A 15,024-nucleotide genomic window follows, 5' to 3' on the forward strand; every position below is an offset into this window, starting at 1 on the left:
ACATAGGGTCCAAAAAAATAAAAAATGAAAACACAGTCCACAAATTGAATAGATTAGCTTTGTTATCCATTAAAAATGATATGGTGGATAAATTCGATTATGAAAGCTTCATTACTGATTTTGCAACTAAAAATGTGAGAAGAGTAATATTTATGTGATAGTTGGTTCAATTATAAATTGGATATTGCTAAACTATAGAGCAACAAGATCAGATTTTTTTTTTTTTTTGAGTATTTGTAATGATTGTTTCCTATCTTAATATATGAAAGTAAATTTTTATTTATAATTTTAATAATTATACGTGCAAGTAAATTTTTTTTATGACTACGAACAAATAAAAAAGTTATAACTTATCTTTTTATTTATAATTTTTTTTTTCAATGTAAGAGGAGTTTCATTTCCTAAACCTGAGGCCAAAAAATGATGCAGACCACTAATTAGCGGTTGCACTAGGGATGTGGCAGTAGGTCATCCACTGCCACATGTGTTTTGTATCTTAGTTTTTTTTTTTTTTTTTACTTGTCACATTATTAGTGGTGGTATTACTGGTAAGAATTTAGTGGTACGTAGCATTGTTGACCTGAGGCCCACCCTGCTTGTAATTAACAATTGAAATCTTGCAAATATTCACTAGTAGCTTGCCACGTAAGCCATTGCAAAGTTAACCCAATATTGCAAAAACAGCATATTCCAATTCACATACGCCAATAGAAGATTCGTTCCCATTATTGTCCGCAAGGGGAAAAAAAGATCCCCAACTCTTTCTCTCTCTGCTCGCCAACGATTAATCCAATCAACGCCATCAATAATACTCTCTCTCTCTCTCTCTCTCTCTCTCTCTCTATCTATATATATACAGATAGATACAGATTTCTCCTCTCTCCCTACATATATATATATATATACAGAGAGAGATTTGTCTTCTCTCTCTCCATATGGCGCATCAGCTTGCTCAGGCAGAAGTGTGCGTGCCTTGGTCTCTGCAACTATGGAGAGCTCTGGTGAATTGGTTGGCTTTTCTCTTCCAAATCCTTCTCCAGATCTTCACGATCACACCTTCCATGGCTCAGTTTCTCTCTTTCATAGGTTTTCAACACTCTCTTCTCTCTTCTTCTTCACCGTCCTTCAAGCCCTTGCCTGTCGTCGAGCTCCCCCTCGGCGAGCCTCCGCCGTCGCCGCCTACGTTGTCTCCGGCGCACTTTTTCGTTGACAAAGTCGAAAACCACGGCGGCGGCGATGATCACCAAATCGAGAAATTGAAGGTTTGATTTGATGTTGTTGAATTGTAATATTAATGCCTGCAGATCGGTGATTCCGATTTTGAATTTTGAATATCATGTGAATTGGCTGATTATGATTTTTTGGTACTATTGAATTTTGAATTTGTGATTTTGTGTTCGTTTTATGGTTTAGTTTTGAAATTAATTTGGGAGTTATGTGATTAATTTACATTAGCTTAATGTTAATCGTCTATAAATCAAGTACTTTTTAAGTTTGGATTTGGAAATTATTCAAATTGCCCTTTTAAAGTTGTGTTATAATGGTTTAAATGGAGCATCTATTTTGTGCTAATCATTGTTAATCAATTGTGTTCTTGTTGTCCCTTGAAAAATAAAAATAAATAAATAAATGTGTTCTTGTTGTGAGTTGTATCGAGCTGATGAACTTCACCAGTTTAGTGTTTAAATTTTGAGTTTCTACTATCTATATGAAGTTTTTTATTTTTTATTTTTTTGAAAAAATAAATTGCTTTACATATGCCTTCGGTGGTATGTCTTCAAATCTTATGTAGACTAATTATGAAAGATGAATGAAAGTTTTTGCATGAGTGGTTTTCAGGCTCTGATTACATTGACAGATATGAGTTAACTTGAATATATGTCATAATTTCTACTAGAAAATAACATACCTTACGAGACAATCATTAGGTTTCTTTTCTTTTTTCTTTTCACTCATTTGATTGCTACCGCTAAGTGATAACAAAACTATGCATTCAAGTTTTATGGATAACAATGACCAACTTGTTGTGTTGTGTTGTGTTGTGTTGTGTTATGTGTTGTGTTTTTTTTTTAATAAAAAAATTGACTTGGAACTTGGAAGAGTAACAAAATATGAGTTATAACTTTCAGAAATTTGCTTGAACACTGGAAATTCAGAAAGACTCAACAATTTATAAGGACTCTGTAAGAATCTGAAGCTGAGGGAAAATATTCTGAAGTAAACAAACAAATAATAATAAACCCAAGTGGGGTGCCATGAATGTTTGATCTGTCACTTACATATCAACTTGATTTGTGGACTATCTTAAGAGGTGAAAAAGGCCAAAAACTATTTACATGGATTTGCAAAAAGGAACTGTCTTTTACTTTATATAATTGCATTGTATTTGGAATGTAGATCTTTTAGTTTCTGTTTTAGTCTTTTAGTTTGCAACTATGCACCATATATTTTAGGGCATAAATTCAATATTCCACGTAATTTGTTCAGAAATCCCTTGCATCCAGAAACTTGCACTAAAACAAATTTTGGTTTGATGAATTGATTAGGTTAACTGGATACGATGCACAAGAAATATGGTCTCCTTGTGCACAATAAAGAAGCAGTCCCTAATCAAAATTACAGCACCTATGATATATATAACAAATGAGATAATTTTGTATGTATGCCATGCTTTGATGAAAATACCCCAAACCTATTGAGATTATCCACATGAATCCTTGCCTATATGCTATTTTGCTAAATTTAGGGTTGAACTTAACACAAAAAATTGGTAGCCGCGTGGCCATATGCTATATCTAGAACTATATTCTCCTTAAATTTATTTGCTGAGTTCTCCTAAATCTATTGTTAGAAAAGCTGGATACAGAAAAAATAAATCTCTGTTTGTGCCCTTGGTACAGGTGGTTCTCGACTTAGATGAAACCCTAGTATGTGCCTATGAAACGTCTAGCTTGCCTGCTGCTCTTCGTACTCTGGCAGTAGAAGCAGGACTGAAGTGCTTTGAATTGGAATGTGTATGTTCAGAGGTCAGTCTTGATCACCCTCTCTCTCTCTCTCCTGCTTTGAATTTTTGTTATAATATATTTATTTCTTAGTTAAACAATTATATAATTTGAATATGTTACCAGTTGAAGGAAAGTGATGGAAATCCTAAGGTCAGTTATGTGACAGTCTTTGAGCGGCCAGGTTTACACCAGTTCTTAAAACAGATTGGTGAATTTGCTGATATTGTTCTGTTCACTGCTGGTCTTGAAGGTGTGCATGCTATTCCCAATTTCATGACATAGCTCACCCCCCAGCCCCTTCTCTTCCTGCTACTGCTCTCCGATTTTTTCTCATGTTTATTGCTTATTTTCTTTGTGAGCCACACAGACTATGCCAGACCACTTGTTGACAAAATAGATGTGGAAAAGCAATTTTGCCTTCGTCTATATCGACCTTCAACAGTTAGCACGTAAGTACTGCTTCCACCTGACAATATTTATTGGCTGTAAGCATTCCTGCTACCTGTCAATAATTGTTGGCTGTGTTATGTGTATCTAATATTGCTATTTGACAAAAAGCTGATGTATGAATCTCTAAAAAACCCATTTTTCCTAAGTTGGTTGAGTGAATAATTGATCTATAAACTTTTGTTGCTGTGGGAAAGAGAGGACTAGAAACAATTGAAAAGGAAGAAAATCTATGAAGAAAGTGAATGGGTGTGGAACCGAGAGAAGGGAGAAAAAAGATTTGGTAATTATGGATGAGCGTCCTTCCTCTCATTCAACATTGTTTCTTCTACAAGGGCTTTTCTTCTGAATTCAGAGGCAAAGTGTCGGGAAACAGATAGACAGGCTTCTGTGACATAGGTTTTGTTTACAAGGTTTCTTTCTTGAGAATTGTTCCGTGCTAAACAAAATTGCAGCACTAGTAAAGCACACCAAAACAACAAAATATCATCCATTAATGCCTACTTTCAGATGCTGCGATTTCCTTTTTATTGGCCTTTTGATCATCCATATGGTAAAGGCTCAAACCAAGCTGTTGAAGACCTTAGGCTTAATTTGTATTCAGTGAGAGTGTTGTGCTCAAGATTCTGCTGACGTTAATTTCAATCTGTGTTCATACAATGGCATCTGGATGGTATATTGTTGAAATTCAAACGAAACCAAACTAAGCATTGTGTCCCAATCAAGCAGGGTCGGCCGCATGAGTCCTTTTTTATGCATCTCTTCTCTCTAGGCATTTGCATCTGGTTGTGTGCATGCAATCTACACAATCTACACATGTACGAATGCATTTATCTGTAGTATTACACATGCGTGCATACAAACAAAATGGAGCCTGTTTTCCACTTTCATTATCAATGTAACTGAACTTTCATTGATTCCAAATATTGTCAAGCTGCATTGATAAAGATTCTTCATTGCATAAATCACAGGGAATATCGAGAACATGTCAAGGATTTGTCTTGTTTATCGAAACAGTTTAGTCGAGTAGTTATTGTTGACAACAACCCATTCAGTTTCTTGTTGCAACCAATGAATGGAATACCATGTGTTCCATTCTCTGCCGAACAACCACAGGATGATCAGGTATATGGTTATTCCAATGCAATGAATTTTTAATTTCTAATGATATTTTCAGTTTATTGTTATTTTTTAATTTATTTTTTTCGGTGTGGCTTATTATGTAGTTATTGGAGGTCATCCTTCCTTTCCTCAGACAGCTATCTCTTCAGAAAGATGTCCAGCCTGTACTCTATGAAAAGTTCCACATGCCCGAGTGGTTTCAATTGCACGGAATTCCTGCATCCAACTTGAGGGTGTGAGACAAACATTAGTAACGACAAGCAGTGAATGTTCTCAAGCAACCGAGCTGGTCTGCGTCGTTGCGTTTATCTGGCAAGCGTCACATGTTATTGCTGAGTAAAGGGTTCTCCACTGACCAAAATTCTTTAATTTCACTGCAAGGTTCACTTCAATTCATTTCGTCCTAATTTGGTATGGTGAATGCAGAAAAGGTTTTGGAATAGTTGTCAAAATTTATCGGTGCCTGTCCAGGAAGGTGTATTTTGATTTGTGAAATTTATATAATTTTTTTTATCACCATCTCATCATGTGTTTGTATTGATTCATGTTTTGGATTTGATAGTGCTAGTCAAGTATTGAGGCCTCATAATCATGTGTTTGTTTGTGTTTTAAATTTAAACACAATTAAGGGATTATTTTTATAAAAAAAATTAATTTACATAATCTAATGGATTAGATTAGAGACCTCAATTTCAATCATGTAATGGAACTTATCTAAATCCAACAATTATATTCATTAAAAAAGTAAGCCCATAATCTGGAACAAGAATTTGGATGCATTGTATCATTTTATTTTTTACTTCTAAAAAATAAATGGCAAGTATTTTTTTAAACATAATTTGTCTATTTTTTTAAAGATAATATAATAAAATTATGTAATTACAATTACCAATCCAATCAATTTTACCTCTTTCATAAATAATCTGTACGAAAGAGTGGGCAAGGTAAACATTTATGTCACAAACTCAGAGTAGGGGTGTATTTGCAACTAGTTCTACAAATTCATGGTTAAAATGTAAAATTACAAAATAAGTAGTAGTAACATACAAATACACTTTAAATATGGGTGCAAAAATTCCAATATTGAAAATCGGTTAAAGATAAGGAGAGAGAGGAAGAGAGAGAAAGAGAGAGAGATGGCAATTCAACTGATACAGTTCCACACCTTAACTCATGACACCCAACCAAAGCCACCCCTCTCCACCACCACCACCAATCACCACCGGTTATCATCTCTACAAGTAAATGCAGTTTCCGGGAAAGCCCAACAACTCTTACAGTCCGGCACGGTCCGGCCCATAAGGCCCAAAGATGCAGCCTCAGCCATGGAGTCTGAAGGCTACATATTACTGGACATAAGGCCTGAGTGGGAGAGAGAGAAGGCACGTGTGAAAGGGTCACTGCACGTGCCACTCTTTGTCAAGGACATGGACAATAGTCTTCTAACTCTGCTGAAGAAGTGGGTTCATTTTGGGTACATTGGGTTATGGACTGGCCAAAATTTCACAATGATAAATCCAGAGTTTGTTGAGAAAGTGGAAATGGAGGTCCCTGATAAGGACACTAAGCTCCTTGTAGCTTGTGGTGAAGGACTTAGGCGAGACAACTTGATTTGCTCTTTCTTTTTTCCTCTTTTTTTTTTTGGGGGGGTTGAGTATTTAATCTTGAATGCCTTTTTTTATTTCAAGAATCTTATAGTATGTTAATAAATAGACAAAGACTTGTATCTTAATTATTGTGTGTGTCTTAATTTCAATTTAGATTATGCTTATTACACATTGGAGATCTGCACAGCCTGATTAATTATCTGACCCATTATTTGTATTTAGGTATATTTTTGGACCCGATTTGTTTTTTAATTTTTATATACTAGCTTATTTTAGGTTTTAAGATTATGATTATATTGTGAGTTTCTGTAAAAGGGATGTTGAGAGGGAGAGAGTCAACTTATTATAATCTTTACATTCATAAGGAATCTCTTCATAAACATAGTCTTTAGCCGAACTACGTAAATTTTTTTGTGTTTGTATGTGTTGTATTTTTAACTTTTCTCATCTTCCTCTTTTCCATAACATAAACATCAATTTTGACTTCAAACATGATCCTCAACCTGTGGATGCACTAAAATTCTTGAGAAATTTCCATATTATATATTTTGCAGCCTAATTTCTATTTATAGTTATTTTTCTATAAAATTTTTGCTTTTCAAACTCAACCTATTAACTTTGAGGCTGTGGGTTCGAACTTAAAAGACAATACTTTGTACATATTTATGTCGAAGGTTAAGTATGCCTCAATCTACCACTCTCAGACTTCATCAAATGAAGACTAAAATGAATGTACTTTTTCACTTCAGAATTTCTGCATTTAAATGAAATTATTGATACTAGGATAAAGGATCTTCTATCATATATATATATATATATATTTTTTTTGGCAGCTCTTTTTAATCATAACAATACACGTCAGCAAAGTATTTACTATAATCAAAATATTGAGATTCAGTTGTTGCTCGTACAGGTCTATAATGGCGGTTTCAAAACTGCACGAAGGAGGATATGGGAACTTGGGATGGTTGGCTGGAGGATTCAATCGTGCCGGAGAAGATGATTTCCCCAATGTTGAAGGGACTGAAAAATTGCAGTATGCCACAATAGGGGGGGTGTCCTATTACTTCCTTCAATTGCTTGTACTGTTACAAGCTGTGGGAAACAAGGCTTAAACCTTCTGATGGTGGCTGTGATTAGTTTCTCATCATATTTTGTTTTGTTTCTGGTGTGTCCTTGTCCATTTAAGCAGAAGAAGGTAATAATGCATTTTGAGCATACAAATTCAGCTGATTATCCAAGTATTCCTGTCCACATGTTTAGCTTATGTGATTTGAGGAACATAGACACTATGCAACCTAGAAAAAACTCAAAAAAGTGTCCAAAAATTTGAATCTATGATGTAGATTTAAACTTGGATGGTGTATGCCACATCCCAAAAAAAATATGATTATACATTCCAAATTCGAGATATTTTTCTGGGTACGTAATATTGTTTTCGTTTTATCTGATTTTGAAAGATTCTTGGTAACACTTCCGCCACTACCCAATAAAGAGAGGGTTATTTTTTCAAAGGCCATATGAAAGACAGTTCATTTTATTGCTTTTAGAAGAAATCTAAGAACACAGAAATCGATTAGAGGACTGGACATAACTCTGTCACATGGGAACCGAGCCAATTCTATAATCGAATTTTGTACAAGTCAAAAAATTGTTGCTTTTCTGGTCATTGGATACAAATCACATGACAAGTTAAATCAAACTTAAACAAGAAGAATAGAGAATGCATATAAGTTGCAACAGCAAAGATGATAAAATGTAAAAATTCAAGCATAACACCAGTATCCCAAGGTTCAGCTTTTTGTACAGTAAACATTAACTACTTGCACAAGATGAAAGGTGCTAAAGATCAGACAACAATGATAGTTTTATGAATTTCTCGACAAATTGTTGCAGCAGCAACAATTAGGTGATGTAGAAAACAACTGAATAGATACAAACCAAAGATGGAGCTGAACAAGAGATGATTTTTTACAGGCAGAGAAACATCAGACGAATTCAAAACGCACGAGTAGCTTCACAGACCTGTACTTTTCTCCCTTCTGGTTATAGAGTGGTACAGCTCGAATCCCTGTTCGCAACTCTGAAACAGGAAGGCATGTTTGGCCTCCAAAATCATCCTGGTCAGACATGTCATACTCATGAACTTCAATCCGAAGCAAAGCCAGCTCTGGAACCGTCAATGGAAATTCAAACTCCTCTTCCCATGTTGGTATCCAATTATCTTCAATCGCCTTTGTTTTCTTCATACCTGAATCAGCTGGCACTCCAGCAATTCCAACCTGCTTGGCAAACCATTTAGTCACACAATCACAAGAGAGAGAGAGAGAGTAAAAACAAATCTTTTTGAGCATCATTTCCTTATCCCTATTACTCTAACGCAGAGTTTGTTTAGGATAAAAGTGATGGAAAGTGTAGGAATGAGAAAAAATGAAAACATTTTCCGTGTTTGTGTAAGCATCGGAGTGGTGAAAAATTCAAGAAACGAAAAATTCTTGTACAACCCATATCAGCTGGTAACTTGGCTTCCACTTTCTTGCAAAAGCTACAATAAAAATATTCTCATGAAGTAGCCAACTGGTATAACTTTCTCACAAAAAAGTCATATAAAACAAAAGCATACTAGAAAATAAATTTTTCTTTCATTTTCCATCATGACAATTTCAGTGATCTTTACGAGAAGAGGGTGAACAGAAAATTTAGCAGGAAGATCTTTTTTGAGGCACACCTTTACATAGAAGTCAGGTGGGGAATATAAGTCAAAGTGTGTGCGATGGAAATCCAAATACCAGCCTTGACCCATATATATTTTCACCTGTGTGGCAACATCAAAGCTAAGTCAAAAGGCACTTTCAATGGCTTATATAAATTGAAAGAAAATGGGTAAAAGTTTCTCCCACCTTAAGAGTTTTCTTCACTGGTAATTTCTTTTTAGGATCAAATACCTCATCATCAGGACCAACTTTCAGTAAAATATCTGGTTTTTTCACATATCCACACCCACCATTGCCTCGGAACAATCCTTGCATCAACCAAAGTGACCTGCCATGACCCTGTTATCCAAACATAATTATAGTTAGTACAATAAAATTGATGGCATGTTAATGTACCCTACCTAAAATCATAGAAGATAAGGTGAAAAAACTAATAGGCACTTAACGTTCCGTCAAAATAAATGATTATTTCCACGTATGAGTTCAATTTCAGGAATTCACCGCCTTTGGATGCCAGCTTAAAGTTGTCTCTCTTTTTTCCGTTTTTTTTCTTTTGTCTTTTTAAAATCATCTTTGGTGAAGTTTTTAAGCCTTTTGAAATCCGTGCAGCAACCTACAGCAACGTCAACTTTGAATTCTAGCTAATTTAAGCCTTTTTCCTTCTATGAACCCTTGAATTTCTATTCTACCTTTTAAACCCTAATCCTAAATGATTTTCGAAAGCTAAATCTGCCACAAATCCAATTTTATATAGCCTTCAAATTTCCTGAAGTTGTCCTATATCATGGATACTTGATAATTTCTGTAAGTAGTCAACTACTGCTTCCATGTCCCTGCATTTTTTTTTATTATACAAATGCTAGGAGGAAGCCAACTACATTGTATATTGCATACACTACAATACAAAAACTAATATAGAAGGGAAAAACGTAACTTATGTTAATTACAAGTTTCTTTCAGAAGTGTCTTGTCCAAGAATGTAACTTAATTTAATGCATTGAATTTTGCTGTCACAAAATCAGGAATATTCATTAACATAGTGTTCAATATCATATCAAATTCCTATTTTTACTTAGGTTCCCTATTTACATAGCTATTATTTTCACAATGACTTTGTTGATGTTAGATATACTGTATCTTTTTTATGGGCACACTTCATAGCAAAACAATTCCAAATTATTCACCCAAAAAACAATTCCAAATATCTTTGAAAGCATAATGATGTAGAATTAGAGACATTATGGTAATTAAACCTGCATATTAAATGCGACCATCTGAGCTCCATGCGTCCACCCAATTAATGGATTGTAATTTGATGAATCAAACCGCGTACCTTTTGGATATACCCTCAATATATTTCTCTGGGTAAACCTACAAGAAACCAGTCACCAGGGGTTGGAAACAGAAGAATACGAGACTTGGTAACAATTCGTCATGAAGGTTTTTAATCATATTGCTGTTGAACAAGAAATCAAGAAAAGATAAAGCTAACTAAAATGTAAATTCCCTTAGGATATGTAGACCTCTTGTTTACTAGCGGACACCAAATTCATAAAATAACTTGGAGTCACAATGGGGTTAATTTTTTTTTTTTTTTTTTTTTTGTTGAAAGAATTGAGACCTTCTAAATTTGTGATTCAACACAGCATGTGTTGTATCAATATCCCAGTTTAGAGCAAGAACAGTAAGACTAGTGATTCATAAATATTTGAAGTGCTAAAATTCCCGGTTGGTTCTGTATTTTTAATTTTTTTTAATCGTGTTTTTCTAAATAAAGCAATGAAAAGTTTGAAAACAGACATCATTTTCATTTTTGTGCGAAAACAGTTTTTTTTTTTAAATTTGAAATCAACTTTTTGGTGTTTCCTAAAAGCTGGGGATTTTTTATAGGATTTTTTTCAAAAAAGGTTTCTGGAAACAATTAGCCAAACAAATGTTCACAGAAGGGACAATCAACTTTAGACAATTAGGAGAATATTTATACTTCCTGATGACAAAATGCTTGACTCAACTATAAATCTAAGACTTTGTGCAAAATAATTTGATAGATTTTAATGCTACAAATAATCACAAGAGACAATAAATATATATAATGTTACTGAAATGAGAAAAAAAAAAAAAACCTTAAAAGTTTCTTAACAATTACCTGACAATATCTGTTCCATTAGTGTTGACAGTCTTTTCCAGCTTTTGTTCATTTAAGCTAATACGTCTAACCTTATCAGTATCCACTCTTAGCCATTCTTTAATCTCGCCTTTCGCCTTGCCAGCATGAATAGTAATCAAACGCTTATATTCTGGTGCAGTATTCTGCTGCAACTTGTGATCCCCGTCATCAACACATTCTTCATCTGGACACTCTGCATCCTCTGTGTCATTCTTTCCCATATGGTAATGTAATTAATTCAGCAATCATAGGACAAAACTTGATTTGCCCAACAGAAATGCTATGTACCCAGAAAAACACATACCCCGAAAATTGCCTAGAATTTGAATCTATAGTGTAGATATAGACTTGATGTATTTACTCGATAAACAAATATAATAGTTTCATCTAAAGTTTAGCCAGAACACAAGTTATTGACAAGGTACCTTATCAAAGTCTTCAACTTTATCTTTGAACTCAAGAACTTCCTCTCCCCAAGCTCCTTCCTCAGACAAATCCTTTGACTTCTTTGAATCATTGTTGTTCTTTGAATCATTGCTGTTCTCCTTAACACTACTCTTACTTTCAAGATATTCTTTTGGTGGTTTAGTTGAGATAATAATTCGTTTCTTCAATGATTCCGGTGAAGGGAATTCCAATAAGCATTCTGACCCAGGGGAAAACAGTATATCTCCAAATGTTTGAGTGACCATCTATGAAATGGAATTCATTTGCAGTCATAAGAATGAAAACTTTTCCAACCATGACAAAAGGCTCGTGTTTGAAATAAAAGCATAAACTCACCTCGGCAACTTTAGCCTGAAGATTCGGTGTAAGATGGTCTTCTAGAGTTATTATGAGAGGATATTCAGATGCAACAAAGGCATATTCCCTGATAGATCTCAAGCACTTGATGAGTTCCACTGGGTTAGTAAGTGTCCTACATAAATAAAGAAAGTTTATCATTACTAGTATAAAGTTAAGTAGTTTGAAATCAATCTCTTTCGCTTGCTCTTTGTTCATTCTTGGCATATCTTGAAAAAAGTCTCTCTTCTCTTCTCCTCAGCATGTATATTTTATTCACATATCTCTTCTAAACTCTGTTGGATATTTCACCATTTAAATCAAAAGCATGTAAAAAACACACACACACACACACACAATTTACCTTCCATGAAGAATATCAATATTATCTTTGGTGGAATTCGGCCACATATCAAGTTCAATTACTCTTACACCTCTCTGCAAAGCTTCTATGATGGGCACATCGCTACAGTCGCTGCTGAGCTGATTTCCCGTTAGGTAGGAATTATGTCCCGTAAATATGAAATAATGGGACAAGGGCGCAGTCATATCATGGTGCACCTGAAACAAAAGAAACAGAACACAAAAAATGTGGTTAGTGATAAAATTTTGAGCATAACAAACATGTACTTTAAAAATAATCACAAGATCAAATGCAAAGAAACCTTGTCATTTGCAGATTTGTCGGGTCATGAAGGTCACAAGCAAAATTTAGATTGAATTCAAGACACAGTCACAACATATATATATACAGTGTCATTGGCACTTGTATGATAAAGGCCCTTCAACACCAAAACCTTGGGTGCACAATATGGTATAATGAGATAGTTTGCTCAAGTGGTAACTATTAATTACTTTCTTTTTTCTTTTTTTTTTAAAAAAAAAATCTTTTATAGCTATGAAGTAACTTTTGTTACTACAAATTGAAGGTAAAACGTAAGGTCACTTTCCTTTTCCAAAATTACTTCTCGCAAGGTCTTGTTTTTTAACCTTCAATAGTGTTCAATAATTTTAATCTCCATGTATAAATGTAATGTGCATATCATACATACATCATGAAAATTAGGAGAGTGTGCGGTGCGGTGCGGTGCAGTGTGGTTTGAAAATAAAATTAAAACCAAACTATGGATAGCGGATTAAAGAAAAACCTTAAACAATTATCACATATTTGCATAATATAACTAATTTGCATAGTATTTTTCATATATATAACACTAATTTGCACCAAATTTCACATGTCAGACCTCTCTCATACTAATTTTTACTTTGATATTTCATTGGAATTAAAAAATAAGTGTATCAACTATGGCGGGGCAAGCCAGTCTTGAAAGTGGATTATAAATTTCAAACCGCTGATCAAACAACCCATGGTTAGCAAGCGGATCAGTACGGATTGAGCAATATTTTGCAGAGCCCTAATGAAAATTACAATTGCAGAGCCCTAGAAAAAGTTAAGTACAACAAAAAACAACAGGACTTAAACCTCATGGCAGCTTACGTGAGCAGAGCCACCATGCTGGTGCGGCAGATTTGTATAAATATATATATATATATATATATAGGCACGAATCCACAGCCTTGTTGGTTGCATTAAAGTAATATAAAAAATAAACCAATTTACTCAAATTTAAATTGTACCCAACTTATTTTAACAGTTAAACTTAAATATATTTTAGATTTCGTTAATCATTTTTTCCAGATCAGCACATAATAAAAAAAAAAAAATATCAATTTACTTAAATTTAACTAAATTGAAGCTCATTTGAGATCTGACTTAATCAATAAGCAACTCAAGCTTAAATACAGTTTAAATATCGTCAAGTTTTTTAAATTAAATTTCAACAATCTACTATTAAAATTTAACTAAATTAAAGTTCGTTTGAGATTGACTTGAACAGTAAACAAGTAAAGCTTAAATACATTTTCAGCGTCCTTAAAATTTTCAAATTCTCAACTCAAACACTATATACTATTTCTCTGAAATGGATCTGACTCGAGCGGTTACGAAAGCGAGAAAGATTAAGAATGATTTTGTTTGAATTACCTTAGGAGAAGGAGAGAGAGGAGGATTAGAGTCGCTGAAGAGGTAGTGAAAGAAGGCTTCGAGATGGAGACCTTTGCGATGGAAGATATTGAGGTGTTTGAGTTCATTGAGAGACTCCATGATCGACTCTGCGTGTTCTTTTGTGGCTTTATCTTCTCCCTCAGCCTCCATCAAGAACCTGTGAAGGTGATCGACGGTCATGATTCCATTTTCGGAGTAACGGTCGAAGAGGTCTCTGATCTCCGCTGGCGCTTCGGCTACTGTCAGCTTGAACCTTCGCGTGAAACAGAAGCACACTCTGTATGTTTGCTTCGACATGTTAGAGAGAGAGTGAGTGTGAGTGTGAGTGTGAGTGTGAGTGTGATAAAAGATGAGTGTTTCTACGTTGAGACTTTTTTAAAAAGAGAAGAAGACGAGACATGGCTAGTTATGGTGGTGTTGGCTAGAGAGAGAGGGAGAGAGGAGAGAGAGAGTAGATGAGGGCGAATTGAGACCTCGTTTCACAAGAGGCTATTTTAGTTAATTAGTCAAAAAGTTATTAAATTAGTCAAAAAGTCAATCACTCATACTAAAATGTTAAAGATTCTCTTTTCTCTTTATTTTTTACACATCTTTTCGTAATTAACTAAAAAATCATCTCAAACATACAAATTTTTTTTACCTATATTTTTAACTAAATAGTCAAAAAATTATTAAATTAACCTGTTCCCAAACAAGACCGGAATAAAACTTCCGACCCCTGCTGCTGGGGTCGTGCGTTTCGAGTCCAGATTGGCCAAAAAAAAAAAAAAATTTATTTATTATTATTTTTTTTTATCCAGCGAATGGCTTGGGAGTCGGACTCCCACGGGAGGTCTCAAGCAAGGTTCGGGCCAATTAGCTATCATTTTAGTGCTCTCACTGCAGGATTGGAAATTATTCGATATTCACATATTTCTTAATTAATTATTATTTAATATTTTTTTCATATTTTTTAATCATTTAACATAATATTTCACATATTCACTTTGCCTACTAATCATAACATTATAAAATGTCATATATCTATATTCTAAAATTACTAAATAATTACCATGCAAAATGATGCTTGTTTAGTTCTAAGTGGAAAATTAAAAAACGAAAGTGAAGTTATTAA

The 15,024-nt window shown here is 34.3% G+C and overlaps 3 protein-coding genes across 3 annotated transcripts; 2 read left to right on the forward strand and 1 right to left on the reverse strand.

Moving 5' to 3' along the window:
• Positions 1-699: 699 nt before the first annotated feature.
• Positions 700-5,093, forward strand: LOC114283834 (uncharacterized). Its single transcript, XM_028226705.2, has 6 exons — positions 700-1,262; positions 2,901-3,026; positions 3,129-3,255; positions 3,373-3,454; positions 4,424-4,577; positions 4,679-5,093. The coding sequence occupies exons 1-6, from the start codon at positions 936-938 to the stop codon at positions 4,811-4,813; spliced, it is 951 nt and encodes a 316-aa protein (XP_028082506.1). The 5' UTR covers positions 700-935; the 3' UTR covers positions 4,814-5,093.
• A 561-nt stretch (positions 5,094-5,654) lies between these two features.
• On the forward strand, positions 5,655-7,594 carry LOC114283835 (Rhodanese/Cell cycle control phosphatase superfamily protein). Its single transcript, XM_028226707.2, has 2 exons — positions 5,655-6,171; positions 7,095-7,594. The coding sequence occupies exons 1-2, from the start codon at positions 5,711-5,713 to the stop codon at positions 7,294-7,296; spliced, it is 663 nt and encodes a 220-aa protein (XP_028082508.1). The 5' UTR covers positions 5,655-5,710; the 3' UTR covers positions 7,297-7,594.
• A 336-nt stretch (positions 7,595-7,930) lies between these two features.
• LOC114283833 (phosphoinositide phospholipase C 2) lies at positions 7,931-14,396 on the reverse strand. Its single transcript, XM_028226704.2, has 9 exons — positions 13,890-14,396; positions 12,210-12,406; positions 11,846-11,981; positions 11,488-11,754; positions 11,042-11,274; positions 10,149-10,266; positions 9,082-9,234; positions 8,910-8,996; positions 7,931-8,463 (listed from the first exon to the last, which is right to left on the reverse strand). Exons 1-9 carry the CDS (start codon positions 14,205-14,207, stop codon positions 8,170-8,172), a joined length of 1,803 nt encoding a protein of 600 aa, XP_028082505.2. The 5' UTR covers positions 14,208-14,396; the 3' UTR covers positions 7,931-8,169.
• Between the last annotated feature and the right edge of the window lie 628 nt (positions 14,397-15,024).

This window comes from Camellia sinensis, chromosome 3 (genome assembly GCF_055761805.1).
Source record: "Camellia sinensis isolate YWXY chromosome 3, ASM5576180v1, whole genome shotgun sequence".
NCBI lineage: Eukaryota > Viridiplantae > Streptophyta > Magnoliopsida > Ericales > Theaceae > Camellia > Camellia sinensis.

Coding starts and splice junctions, on each gene's coding strand:
- LOC114283834 (XM_028226705.2), top strand. CDS start 936: ATGGCGCATCAGCTTGCTCAGGCAGAAGTGTGCGTGCCTTGGTCTCTG. Junction 1,263..2,900: donor ACCAAATCGAGAAATTGAAG/GTTTGATTTGAT, acceptor CCCTTGGTACAG/GTGGTTCTCGACTTAGATGA. Junction 3,256..3,372: donor GTTCACTGCTGGTCTTGAAG/GTGTGCATGCTA, acceptor TGAGCCACACAG/ACTATGCCAGACCACTTGTT.
- LOC114283835 (XM_028226707.2), top strand. CDS start 5,711: ATGGCAATTCAACTGATACAGTTCCACACCTTAACTCATGACACCCAA. Junction 6,172..7,094: donor GCTTGTGGTGAAGGACTTAG/GCGAGACAACTT, acceptor TTGCTCGTACAG/GTCTATAATGGCGGTTTCAA.
- LOC114283833 (XM_028226704.2), bottom strand. CDS start 14,207: ATGTCGAAGCAAACATACAGAGTGTGCTTCTGTTTCACGCGAAGGTTC. Junction 11,755..11,845: donor TTCAGGCTAAAGTTGCCGAG/GTGAGTTTATGC, acceptor TCCATTTCATAG/ATGGTCACTCAAACATTTGG. Junction 8,464..8,909: donor CACCTGACTTCTATGTAAAG/GTGTGCCTCAAA, acceptor TTTGCCAAGCAG/GTTGGAATTGCTGGAGTGCC.